The sequence below is a fragment of the Sclerotinia sclerotiorum genome, genomic scaffold (genome assembly GCF_000146945.2).
Source record: "Sclerotinia sclerotiorum 1980 UF-70 scaffold_22 genomic scaffold, whole genome shotgun sequence".
Lineage (NCBI taxonomy): Eukaryota > Fungi > Ascomycota > Leotiomycetes > Helotiales > Sclerotiniaceae > Sclerotinia > Sclerotinia sclerotiorum.
This window is the reverse complement of record NW_001820814.1, coordinates 646473-659175: the sequence shown is the minus strand read 5'-3', so window position 1 is coordinate 659175 and position 12703 is coordinate 646473. Positions and strand designations below refer to the sequence as shown.

Here is a 12703-nt window from a genome sequence, read left to right as displayed (position 1 = left end):
TGTAGCTCGGCGAGATCATACAAAAACATCTTAATAGGTGAAGAGAAGATGGGCCACAGGCACCACGCGCGAAAAACGGGTTGTAATAGGAGAGAAATACCAGACCTAGATCGTTCGATGTGTACGGGAACAAATACTAATTACCAAACAGAAATGTGGAGGCTAGCAGTAAAAAGCCAAATGATGGTTTTTGATCCGGTACGCTGAAAGCACTTGAGCATTCTTGGTAAGATAATTATGAAGACGAAAAGATGCCTCAAATCAATGGGAGTTCAATATCTTGATCCCAGATACTTCTAAAGAGGTTTCCAGACTGACAGACGAGGAAAAGAAGTAGCAGCAGAGAAGACGTAGTAATAGGAGGAAGAAGAGTGTGAAGACAAGACAGATATTAGAATGTCAAACTTGCAAGTAGTGTGCTTGCAGGTGAATCTAGACGAATCCCAACAAGATTAGGTCTATCAGCTTTCTAGATGGGAGAATCTCTTGGAGAGGAACAGAAATCGACCAGAAGGAAAGAAAACCGATTTATCAGTGAAGTGGAAAAGATTTGGTGATTGTGTGCAAGTTCATGAGTGAGGTGTGAAGTTATGAGGACATTCGCCTATGATTATAATCACACCCCAAATATCAGCTTCATTTGGTTAAATTATCGCTAAGGACACACCCCTGAACAGGTTAATAATTGGATTGGATTTTGCAACCTTCTCACCTTGTTTTTTCCACGCCAACCGCATTACGGCAATTTCAATCACCCTTCATACATTCAGATCAGACGACCCTATCAAAGTACAAGTAAAATACAAATAAAATACCAGTACTGCTTCCAAGTTGCTTTATCTTGCGGCCTGATTATGGGTGAATGTCTTGGCGCGCTGACTTTCCTACTGGTCCGCTGCCTTTGGTCAATGTTGGTTGAGAGTGTACAACTTTCGAGGCGGTCCCCTTTCGCTGGGAGTGTGAATTGGCTTTGTAGGTCTGATGGATTGTGCGGAGATTGAGCGAAAGGTAATATCGATGTGGACGAGATTATCTGTGTTTGAGATCTCACGGTAATCATTCAACCAATACATAAAAAGACATTGCTGCATTTGAGCGATGTTTAGATCGAGTGGTCTAACCTTCGCACACTATCGCCGCAATACTGTTGAATTCCTGTTAATGCTCAAATTCTGTTGGATTTCACACGGCAAGCGGTTGTTCATGGCATGGAGTTGATGGATTTGCCGGTGCCTTCACTCACTGTTGGTGATAGGACGTTTTTTTTTTATTAGTTCTAACTGTTAGCCTGGGCTATTTCCTCATTTCTCTTCCACTGCGCCAATCCCCTGTTCCTCTGTTGCCTTTCGTGCTATGAACGATAAGATCCAGCAGTGTGTACTTTTTTTTTTTCAAAGCATTTGCTTCCAGCATTTCCGGCCTTTTGGTGCTGCAATTTTACATACATCGCTGCGCCAATAAACTAACTCGACGACCTTGACATCCTTATGCATCTCCTGTAGAAAGCTTTCGGCTTTATTTACCATTTTTTCGGGAAGCGACTTGACGAGCTGTCGTGGTGTCTTCTACATTGAGGTGGAGGTTGGGATCTGTTTTCTTCTCTCCGAACCTTGAAACTCGTTAATCATATGCGCCTTTTTTTATCATGGTTTTGATATATTTGAATATTAAAATTTTTATAACACCGGAGAAAGTATTTCTAGTGTCATGCGAGGAATCATTGGATTACTTTTAGAGCGTCAGCACATCGTGATCGCACCAGGCCGAGCCGGGACGGAGACCTGCAAGCCCCGGCCGCGTCTGATGACCTCCTTTCCTTCCTTTAGAACTACCTACATAATCTCCGAATCAATGGCCTTAACCATTCATTTCTTTCGAATATTAAGTTTCGGTCCTATTACACTACTAAGATTAATGACCACCGTATTTTTTTCAAGCTTTTTGTATTTGCCGTTCATGTAAGGATCGCTTCTCTCCTTTTCCGGTGAGCTATTGATAGAAACGAGCCGTAGTTCTGGCTTGCTCCGGTTCATACTTCTTTCACTGGGTCTTTAAATTTCAGGATAAGAGCTTCCCTAATTTTATGCCAAAAACTTGTCCGTGTCGTTGATTCAAGCTTCTCTTCAGCTCATAACACGGTCTACGAATAGCGGCTGATACTAGGGTACATGTTTCAGTAGTTAATACGGGTCTTTCTTAAATACTTAGTGATACAGATTCGAAATCAACATTAACTAAACATAAACAAGAAAACTCTACGAAGTATGAGACAACTGATATTTCAACCGTGAACTTGCTAGTATAAATTACGTGATATTCCTCATTTCATTTTATCTTATGCCTCACTTCTTTCATGCGGTAATCACAATTTGTGATTCAGACGGTTGGTATCGAGACACGGCGATTTTCCGGCCTTACATCGGTGCCAGGATGTTCAAGTGATACCAGATGACCATGCGAGTCCATCTTACTGGAATGCGGGGTGCAGGTTGGATAAATATATATTATGAGACATGTGGCTTCGAAGGCTTATCCGCTTATTTGGTTTGTGGAGAGGAAGTTCAGGAAGCTCTTTTAAACCTTCAGTTGTACGGAGTACAGGGTTTGAAATATCGAAAACAACCAATAATAATCCTCCGAATATATATTTTTTGCTTGTTGGTGAGATATTAGAACAGACGCTTGAATTAGGCTGTGATACAATGAAAAGAATTCTATATGAAACCGACGAAAGCCCGTCTCCGTCCATTACCTGACGTCGTGTTTATTGATGCATGGCTTCAGTTACACAAACTTCAAAATGCAACTTTGGTTTGGCACCACAGATCAATTACCATTTATGTTCGTCTGACCACTTCGAACCTTGAAACTGCCATCTCATCGTACGAAAATGTCATTTCCCATCTCTTAACCATGGTCCAACGATGCAGTTAAGGAAGATATGATTCCGAAATGTCGTTGATTCGACGGCACATAATGCCCAGGTACTAGGTAAAAGTGCCGCGGGTCCCGATTCACTTTTGCATGGTATGACAGTTCCGGTAATGTTGGTGCTCGTATGACTTCCCGGCAATTCAGGAGATCACTTCAGGTTAAAATTGGATTGAAATCTGGGGAAAGTTGTGGGGATTAAGAAATCTATTTCTACCTGTCGATCTTCTACTTAAGACAGACGAGTTACACCTCCAGATTTTCATCTTTCAATCAATTGTGTCAACAAATTTTCCAGTTTCGTCCTCAACATGCGTGCCTCTCAAGCACTTTCCATCGTTGCGTTTGCCCTCACAGCAACTTGCATGACAATCAAGCGTCAAGATGAGCAGACCAATCTTAAGAGAGAGGGTTGGACATCAGCTGGCTGCTACACTGATAATGTTTCCGGTCGTGCTCTGACTACACCAGGAGGAGTTCCCGGAGGACCCAGCACCATGACCAATGAAGCTTGTCAAACTGCTTGTGCGGGAGCTGGTTTCTCGTGGGCTGGTACCGAGTACGGAGGAGAATGCTGTACGTCGCCTTCTTCTTTTCCCGTCACCTCACAAATCTTTACTGATTATCTACGAATAGGGTGTGGCAACTCAATCATCAATGGAAATGGACCCGCTCCAGATGGAAATACTGGTTGTAACATGGCGTGCAATGGTAACGGCGGACAAACATGCGGTGGACCAAATCGTCTTACTGCGTTTCAAACCGGTGGTGGTGGATCCAGCACGCCTCCCTCCAACCCTGCGCCGAGCAAATCTGGAAAACGTGGTTTAGCATATGATTCCAATAATAAGTATGGTGATGCGTCTTTTGGTAATATGTTCAGGCAATACAGTAAGGTTAGTTGGGGTTATAATTGGGGATATACGAATCATGGTTTAGATTCAAGTCTTGATTTGTGAGTTACTTCAATTTTATTCTTCTCTTTCCTCATTTCTTTGGATTCCTTAATCAAATGATACGATCTTGAATGAAACTAATCAACATTCTCAGCGTTCCAATGCTTTGGGGAAACCCCAAAACTGTTGATCAGAATTGGGTTACAGCAGCTCAAAGCGCGAAGAGTGTCCTCGGCTTTAACGAACCAGATCTCACTTATGAACAATCTTCCAACATGCTTCCTGAAGTAGCAGCTCAAGGATACAAATCGTGGATTCAACCATTCGCAGGTCAGGTTCGCATTGGTGGTCCGGGTGTTTTGTGGAATAATTGGAATAGTGTAAGTAATTTCCTCTCTTAGACATCCGATGCCCATCAAGTTACTCCTAATATCACCTCATTCTTATTTACCCCACGGAACCTTACTAAACCCCATTTAGTGGTCCTCAGGCGGCGGCTACAGCTCCCGCGTCTGGACCCAATACTTCATGGGCAACTGTACCGGGTGCCACATCGATTTCGCCGCCATCCACTACTATCAAGACTGTGTTCCCAAATCAGGCGAATCTGGAACCGATTGGTTTATCACCAACATAACCAATGCCCACGATACACTCAATCTGCCGATCTGGATTACGGAATTCCAATGTTATGGCACGGATGAGCAACAGGCGCAATTTTTGAGGACGGTTTTGCCGTGGTTGGATAGTCAGGGTTATGTAGAGAGATATGCGTATTTTGGGGCTTTTCCCAATTTTTTGCTTAATGTTGATGGGTCGGCTTTGAGTCTGGCGGGGCAGGCGTATGTTAATTAGGGAGGGAGTGGGATGGTTTTGGTTGGGTTAGGTTTAGGATTTTAGAGGTTAGGGAATGGTTGTTTGGCGGGCGGCTTTCTGATGGAGCTTTTACTTTGGGCGCTTCACTGATCTGATCTATCTGAAGATGTTACAAGCACCTTGGATATGAATGATTATTCGATCAAGAGGCTACTTTTTAGGTTGATTAGTGGGTAATTAAAAAGACTGCAATGATATCTATCTACCTATCTATGAGAAGGGATTAAGACTTAAAGTGCATGCTATCATTTCATATGTCCATAAATTATGACTTGAATTTGTAATTCTGGATAATTGGAATGAGATATGAAGTGATATTATTATTACTATTCTGAAGCTAGAAATCTCTAGGGTGGTATTTACTAATTGACTATCTCAAATTTATAAACCTACAAAAAAGGATCAAATGATTTCCCAAACAATTAACACATAATTAACATTCCTTCAAGATCAACTTTTGCAAACCCTCATCATCTTTAAACTTCTCAAGCGCAATTAATTTCCACTCATCCCAAGAAACCCAACCATTAGAATCAAAATCCCAAGATTGAATTCGAAGCAGCGTACTAAAATTTTCAATGTAGGAAGAGATATCCCAATCCGAGATCTCATTCCCCATAATAAAATTAAATCTCTGTATCATTTTTCCCTTTTCCATATACTGGCTTAATCTTAATCCCTGATTTCGTGTACTATCCTCAAAGTCATGATCAAGTAAGCTAGCGAATTCCACTTCTTCTCTACTGAGAGTTGATTTGCCGTCGAAGAAATCCCCTTACGTTCCAGAGCATCATTGGTGATGTGAAGGCGATTGTTGCGGGGGTGGTGAATGCCCATTCCCAATCTATTATTCCGGTGATGTTGTAGTTTTCATCAATCATGATGTGAGTTCCTTGATCATCAGGATGTTTAAGATAGAATTTCCCATTTCCGGAAGATGAAAGTGATTGAGAGATGGAATTTGAAGAAGATAATTCGTGGAGAGAAAGATGGATGAGGTAAGTTTCTCTTAGCCATGAAGTATAAAGCACACCGTCTACAATCATACTGAGGATTCGTGCGATGATTTCCTCGTAATAATGAGCTGAATCTTGAAAAGGACCAAGGGTTTTGAGACTTTCAATATTATCAGAAGAATCCGAATCGGACAGGAGTTCTGAAGCAAGCGAACCAACGAAATACCTAGGCTCGGAATCTTGAAGATGTAACGAACCCATAATCTCGAAAGGATAGCGATAAAGCTCCTTATAAATGAAGGCAATTTGTTTCATAACCCTATATCTCTGCTCAACAGTCGGCACACACTTCGAAAAAGGCCGTCCGGGAACCTTCTCCATCAGGATATATGGCACACCGACTGCATTATCCGAGTTGGCGCAGAAATCAAATACAAGCGGAGCAGGCACTTGAGTATTTTGTAAGAAACGATATGTAGCAACTTCGCTTTCGATAACGAGGTTCTGTACCGACTTCAATGGCGTCGTTACATTTTGGCGTTTGATTCGAGCAATCCAGCGCACGTTATCGCTGAATTGAAGTTCAAGATGGAGATTTACATCTCCCATCATGGTGGAGAGATTATTTAAATCCGCGGGAATGATCATGCAAGAGAGGTTTCGTAAAAGTGATGCGCGTTTTGCTAAGGCATCTTGATTGATTCGAGATAGGAGGGTTTTAATTTCTACAATTTGGGCATTTAAGATTGCGGAATCGTATATATCATCCTGTATAAAACGTTAACATCAAATCAACTGCAAGCTAGTTGGAAGGATGAGTTATAACTAACGAACCTCTCGCTGGGGACATATATGACTAGGTCGTTCTAAATGCTGCGGGCATAGATGACGTTGGCAAAGCATACAATCACAGTGAAGTCTTACAGAAGGTCTCTGATAGTTTAGTGTATCACAAGTAAATGACATTGTGGAAAGAATAAACTTGATGATATGATTGTTTGTTAAGTATTAGCGGTTCAAGAAGAGGAAATGACTGGAGGGCTTGTTTAATAATCTGATGGAACTTTGCGACAAGCCCCTTGGATCTTTATCTTCAATATATAATAAAACTTTCTTATATTAATATAAGAATTTCATTATTTAAAATTTTAATAATTTTTTTTAATGTGACGCCTCACACCTTCGGGTCACGTGGCATGCCCCGTTTGTATTTAATCACAGGAAAACTCGTTACTCTTGTTCAAACGATGGCTACCCCAAGCCCCCCAAACCTCTCTAAAACACTTCCGACAAGGCCAGCAACCTTCTCAATAAGGTCAACGATGCTCAATCCATCTTCAACCCAGTTACCCAACTCCTAGATACCTACCTAGGCTCTAAGGAAGTCCGCCGCTCTCCCACCGAGTTCACGAAAACTCCTCACCTCCCTTTGCCTTGAGTTTAAGGCAACCATCGAACAGCACTTCGACGCCTTTATTACTGGTCATCCCCCCCCTAGGGGAGGTACTACTCTGTCTGTCACCCCCCTTTCCCCTTTTTCCCCCCCAACCACCACTCACACAAATACACTTACAATGCCTATAGACCCCAAACCCTTCTATATTCAGAAAGCCTCTACTTCAATCATTGCCCTCACAAACAAGACTCCCTTTGATAACCACTTATTCGTACGAATCAACCAAATGTACCCAACCCGAAGCGCTGGATCTTTTGCAATCCTCACAGCCCTAAAGAAAGTCCTCGGACCAAACGCCTCCCTCTTAAGGGAGGTTTAAGAGGTCAAAACAGGCTTCGCTCTCTGCACCAACTCAATAGCCAATCTATTAGCCCTTGAAAAACAGAAAGCCATTATATCATCCGCAATCGGAGACTGCAAAATTAAGGCCCAAAAGAAATGGACCACTTACCGTCTAAACTACGTCCCCAAGAAAGTCACCATCTTCAATGACCAATTCAAAATAGACTCCATTTTAATTACAAAAGATACGATCTCCGACACTATAAAGGAATACTCTGATCAGGTGCTTATTCATATTATCCAATCCCAAACGAACCCCTTACCTAATAAGTATTACTCAATATAGATAATAAACTTCAAGACAGGAGCAAAACCACTCAAAAAGAACCTGAAGATTCTAAAGGCTAACATCAGCACATCCCTTCTAGTACAAAAACCAAAGATCACTCAATGCAATCGTTGCTTTCAATGACACAACACAAGAACATGCCTCAAATCACAAATCTGCTGCCTATACAATTCGGGAAAGTATACAGAGAGCAATCATATTACCAATTGTGGTACTGAACACATATGCCCACCTAAATGCCTTCACTACAACGGCCCCCACCCTATAGATAACCCCAAATGCCCCCTTTGCCTATAAGGGAGAGAAAGGAAATCAAAATCAGAACACCAAACAATCCGGAAGATATACCTCGAAAACAGAAACTCTGTTTGTGTAAAGGCTGGATGTTCAAAGCTATCATCCGATGCACAAATCCCCTTCTATCCCTACCCCTCCCTCCCCCTTGGACCAACTTAGGCCAAGAACCCCTACCCACCTATTCGGCTCCACTCACTCCATAATTCTCTTCAGCACCCGCTCCGCTAATCGATTTGCAACAATCGCCAATCCAACCTTTATCCTGTTTAATGAACTATAAATTACTTATAATAACCCAAACTAATATAGGTAAAGAAGGGATCTCATACGATCTCGTCCTCAATCTAGCAAATATGGATCAAATTGATATCATCACAATCCAGAAGCCATATATATACAAAGATACCTCAAAAAAAATCACCAAAACTCACCTCTTCTACAAAATCTTCACTTTATTAAACGATTAGAAGAAAAACCCTTATATCCTCATCTATATCAAAAAAGAAATAGGAATTCAGATCAATCAGATCAGACCGATAATCTTCAGAGACCTAATATTTATACAATTAATATCTATAAATAATACAATATTTACCATTATAAATATTTACAACGTTTCAATACAATATACAGATGGCAATCAAGCTATCAAGACACTCTTTGAACTCCAAAACTTCCTAAACAACACCATCTTACTAAGCGACTTCAACCTCCACCACCCCAACTAGAATCCCCTCCATCCATCCCCTTCAACGCTAACCGAACCCTTTATAGAATGATCAAACTCCTGGAATCTACACCTCATCTCCCCAATCGGAACTCCTACTCACTTAAAGAGAAACATCTTGGACCTTACCTTCCTTTCAGAGCCCTATACAGTATATACCGCCCTCGCTGAACAACTAGAGTGCACCTCAGATTACAGCACCCTAAAAACCTACCTTCATTGGAATTACCGAAACCAAAAGCCTGCAAAGAAACTCAAGCTAAATACATTGAATGAAACGCTCTTTAAAGACCTACTAAAAACTAATCTTACCAACATTACAGCTATCCCCAGAATACCCTCTCTAAAAGACCTAGATCAAGCTGCATCATCCCTTACACAAGCCCTTACAAAAGCCTATACAGGATCTGCAAGAAGATCCATAAACAAACTTTTTCAATAATCTTAATGAAACAAAGACTATATAAAGACTATATATAAATATAGAATCATCAATACACCTACATCCAAATACTCTCTTCAGAAAACAATCCGAAAAGCAAAACATATTTTCTATATTACAAAAGTGGATAAAATAGAAGATATAAACGATATATATCGAATAACCAAATGATATCAATCTATAGGAATATACTATACCCCCTCTTTAACAGATCTATCAAAACAAACTATTGCAAATATTATCGAAGAGAAAAGGGAAACCTTCGCCAACAACCTACTAACAAACCTAACCGAGGTTGATGATATCCCATTCGATACCCCTACAACCTCAAGCAGATCTATCACCTTCTCTGATATAATTATACAAGATATAGAGCTGGCTATTTTAAAAGCAGGGAACATAGTATCTGATGCAGACGAAATCCCAACAAAAATCCTACAAATCGTATGGCTACAAATAAAAGAAGTAACTCTATCCCTTTTCAAAGGTTGTCTATATTTAGGACACTACCTAAAATGCTTCCGATTAGTTATCATCGTAATCATCCCTAAACCCAACAAGTCAGATTATACTAACCCAAGATTATACCGATCAATTGCCTTGTTCTCGGTCCTAGGCAAAGGCCTCGAAAGATTCATTACGAAGAAGGTATTATGGCTTGCTCTAAACTACCAAGTCCTAGCGAACCAACAATTCGGAGCTCTACCCTTGCGATCCTCAGTGGACCTCACCACTTGCGTTACATATGACATTGAGGTATCCTTAAAACAAGGGTTAAAGACTACCCTGTTTATAATGAATGTAAAAGATGCTTTTGATGCAGTGCTACCAAAAAGATTAGTGAATCGCCTTCGGGAACAAGGATAGCCAAACAACCTGGTTAGATGGGTTCAGTCCTTCGCCACTAATCGATCCATCAAGATCCGACTAGACAACGAGACTGGCCCGGAAACAAAGCTAGAATGCAGTCTTCCTCAAGGTTCACCGATCTCCCCGATCCTGTTCATACTCTACATTATGCCTCTCTTCTGGATAGGCAAACCACAAAACAGATTCGGATATACAGACGATATTGCGATACTAGCAACATCAAACTCATTACAAACAAACTATAATTCTCTAAAAATAAATATACAAGAAACTCTCGAATAAGAAAAAACCGAAGGTATTACTTTTGACCTTAAGAAATCTGAGCTTATACACTTCTATAAAGGATACTGAATACTAATAGATACCTTTACAATACACACCAGATCTATAAATATAGAGATCAAACCTAGCCCGCTCAAATAACTCGGAGTCCATTTCGATAGGAAACTATACTTCAAACCACATATCCAGATCCTCGCAACCAAAGCCCTCAAGGGAGCCAACGCACTGAGATCCCTCAGCAATATACACCGAGGGATACCCCCATATCTCACCAGGAAAGTAGCTGAAGCTTGCATACTCAAAAAGTGCTATTTCGCCTCGGAAACATAATAGCTAGGCCGAATCAAAACAAAGAAGAATGCCCTAAACAACCTGATCTCGATCTCAAATATAGTGGACAACTATCTAAGCTTACTCAACAAAATGGTAATCATTTATACAAGGGCAATCCTCCCAATATACAAAACCACAAACATAACAGTACTCTACAAGGAAGCCAAACTCAGACCATCCGAGATCGAGCTAAACCTGATTTCACAATTATATACAGCACAAACCATCAGACTAGACCTTTACTATCCTCTCAGGATCAGAGCAAAGAACATAATCAAAGCCAGAGAATATAATTACACCCCAGATACAAGATTCGCAAGGCTCATTACAACATTATTAAAGATTGAACACATAAACCCCTTAGCCTTCCCACCCTGGAAAATCAGAGAGTCAAGGGCAAAGGCCGAGGCCTGCATCAATAGTCCGATAAACAGAACGAAGACACAAGCAACCGAAGACTTCAAAGCCTTCCACGCCAAGATCCCAAGAAGCGATATACAAATCTTCTCAGATGGCTCAAAAAGTGAAAGCAAGGATGGTGCAACTGGGGGCGGATTCATAATCTCACAATTCGATATTCAGATAGTATATTATTCTTTTTCATTAGGTATAAATACAGAAGTATTCGATGCAGAAGTCACAGCCGCAGTAGCAGGGGCAGCAAAAGCCCTTACTCTAGTATCAATCAAATTGGCCACAGATCTCTGGATCTTTTTAGACAACCACAAGACTGCTCTCCGATTAGGATCCCACTTCAATGGTTCCTCACAGAGAGTCTTTGAAGACTTTCTGAAGTTCACACAAGCTTGGGCTGTTAGATCAAGGCTCCTACACACCTCCCCCGGGAAAATCCGCGTCCGATGGGTCCCAGGGCACCTGGATATCCCTAGCAACGAAATAACTGACAAAGCCGCTAAGGAAGGAACAAAACTCCCTTTTCCCCTCAACCCGATCTATATACTAGCATCCCTAAAAAGAATGATTAAAATAAAGACCAACAAAGCAAACAAACAATTATAGAATACAATCAGCCTATAATACTACAAAGATCTCCAATTCAACTACACTTCTAATACAGACACCCTCTCTCTGAAGAGAGCCACACTCCACTATATTCTCGCTATCAGATCACAGTATAACAACTTCGCAGCATACTATGAATACTTCAATCATACTATAGTCTATGTTCATTGCTTGTATGGTAAAAGGAAAACTCTATTACACTTTTTCTTTTGCAAAAAAGGAAAAGCCTTCAAAGCACTTATAAAGAGCCCCTTCTCCGAAGTTATCCCCTAGTTTCTAAGAAATCCCACCGGTATAGCCAAACTAGCCGAATAGCTAGAATACACCAAGTTCTACACAAAAATCTGCCTGTAACACACAGGTGCAAGATAAAAAAAAAAAAAAAAAAACTTTCTTTCTTTTATTGGATTCAAATAGAGTTAATAAATCTCTAAGGGTGCTTTTCCTTCTTTTTCTTTCCTTTTTTTCATTATTCCCTTTTCTTTCATTAAAAAAAAAAAAAAAAAAAAACAAGTATACATACGAACAACCAAAACAAGTACAAGGAGACAGGGAGAGAGATCAAGAGGTAGTGATCTAATGGACGAGGATGACCACAATTACAACCCCAAAAGGCCTACCGGCCCAAACCCCCCTTGCGAAGGCAATCATGTAAACCCTGCCCTAGCCCCCTTTAAATTGTATAAAAATACTCCCCCTAGCTAGCTAGTAAACCACTCAGAGGCTTCTCCTCTGAACGTCATTTGTCCAAAACTGGAATAGATAGCTAAGGTTATCATGTGCCAAGACGCGTGGGCCTACAGTCTATGACGATAAATACAATCAATCAATCAATTAATCGTTACTCTTGTTGGGATGCGAAGATTCAACATCTGTATACGGTATATCCTACAAATCTCTAGTTCTCTTATGAGAGTCTGCAAAGCTAAGTTTGAGTTATTTGATGGAGTCGTGGTAATTGGAAGAGGAAAAGGCGCCCGATC

General features: G+C 40.8%; 8 protein-coding genes across 8 annotated transcripts; 5 read left to right on the top strand and 3 right to left on the bottom strand.

Moving 5' to 3' along the window:
- Window positions 1-183: 183 nt before the first annotated feature.
- Window positions 184-415, top strand: SS1G_12919 (predicted protein; the record flags this gene model as incomplete). The annotated part of the gene is made up of 2 exons (XM_001586291.1): window positions 184-198; window positions 338-415. The coding sequence occupies 2 exons, from the start codon at window positions 184-186 to the stop codon at window positions 413-415; spliced, it is 93 nt and encodes a 30-aa protein (XP_001586341.1).
- Window positions 416-2376: 1961 nt separating this feature from the next.
- Window positions 2377-2915, bottom strand: SS1G_12918 (predicted protein; the record flags this gene model as incomplete). The annotated part of the gene is made up of 2 exons (XM_001586290.1): window positions 2377-2470; window positions 2863-2915. The coding sequence occupies 2 exons, from the start codon at window positions 2913-2915 to the stop codon at window positions 2377-2379; spliced, it is 147 nt and encodes a 48-aa protein (XP_001586340.1).
- A 327-nt stretch (window positions 2916-3242) lies between these two features.
- SS1G_12917 (hypothetical protein) lies at window positions 3243-4682 on the top strand (the record flags this gene model as incomplete). The annotated part of the gene is made up of 4 exons (XM_001586289.1): window positions 3243-3507; window positions 3568-3886; window positions 3982-4207; window positions 4308-4682. The coding sequence occupies 4 exons, from the start codon at window positions 3243-3245 to the stop codon at window positions 4680-4682; spliced, it is 1185 nt and encodes a 394-aa protein (XP_001586339.1).
- A 454-nt stretch (window positions 4683-5136) lies between these two features.
- Window positions 5137-6625, bottom strand: SS1G_12916 (hypothetical protein; the record flags this gene model as incomplete). The annotated part of the gene is made up of 3 exons (XM_001586288.1): window positions 5137-5364; window positions 5483-6427; window positions 6584-6625. 3 exons carry the CDS (start codon window positions 6623-6625, stop codon window positions 5137-5139), a joined length of 1215 nt encoding a protein of 404 aa, XP_001586338.1.
- A 608-nt stretch (window positions 6626-7233) lies between these two features.
- SS1G_12915 (predicted protein) lies at window positions 7234-7434 on the top strand (the record flags this gene model as incomplete). The annotated part of the gene is made up of 1 exon (XM_001586287.1): window positions 7234-7434. One exon carries the CDS (start codon window positions 7234-7236, stop codon window positions 7432-7434), a length of 201 nt encoding a protein of 66 aa, XP_001586337.1.
- Window positions 7435-8024: 590 nt separating this feature from the next.
- Window positions 8025-8510, top strand: SS1G_12914 (hypothetical protein; the record flags this gene model as incomplete). Its single annotated transcript, XM_001586286.1, has 2 exons — window positions 8025-8112; window positions 8353-8510. The coding sequence occupies 2 exons, from the start codon at window positions 8025-8027 to the stop codon at window positions 8508-8510; spliced, it is 246 nt and encodes an 81-aa protein (XP_001586336.1).
- A 1183-nt stretch (window positions 8511-9693) lies between these two features.
- SS1G_12913 (hypothetical protein) lies at window positions 9694-9964 on the bottom strand (the record flags this gene model as incomplete). Its single annotated transcript, XM_001586285.1, has 2 exons — window positions 9694-9722; window positions 9904-9964. 2 exons carry the CDS (start codon window positions 9962-9964, stop codon window positions 9694-9696), a joined length of 90 nt encoding a protein of 29 aa, XP_001586335.1.
- An 823-nt stretch (window positions 9965-10787) lies between these two features.
- On the top strand, window positions 10788-11993 carry SS1G_12912 (hypothetical protein; the record flags this gene model as incomplete). The annotated part of the gene is made up of 2 exons (XM_001586284.1): window positions 10788-11510; window positions 11793-11993. The coding sequence occupies 2 exons, from the start codon at window positions 10788-10790 to the stop codon at window positions 11991-11993; spliced, it is 924 nt and encodes a 307-aa protein (XP_001586334.1).
- Between the last annotated feature and the right edge of the window lie 710 nt (window positions 11994-12703).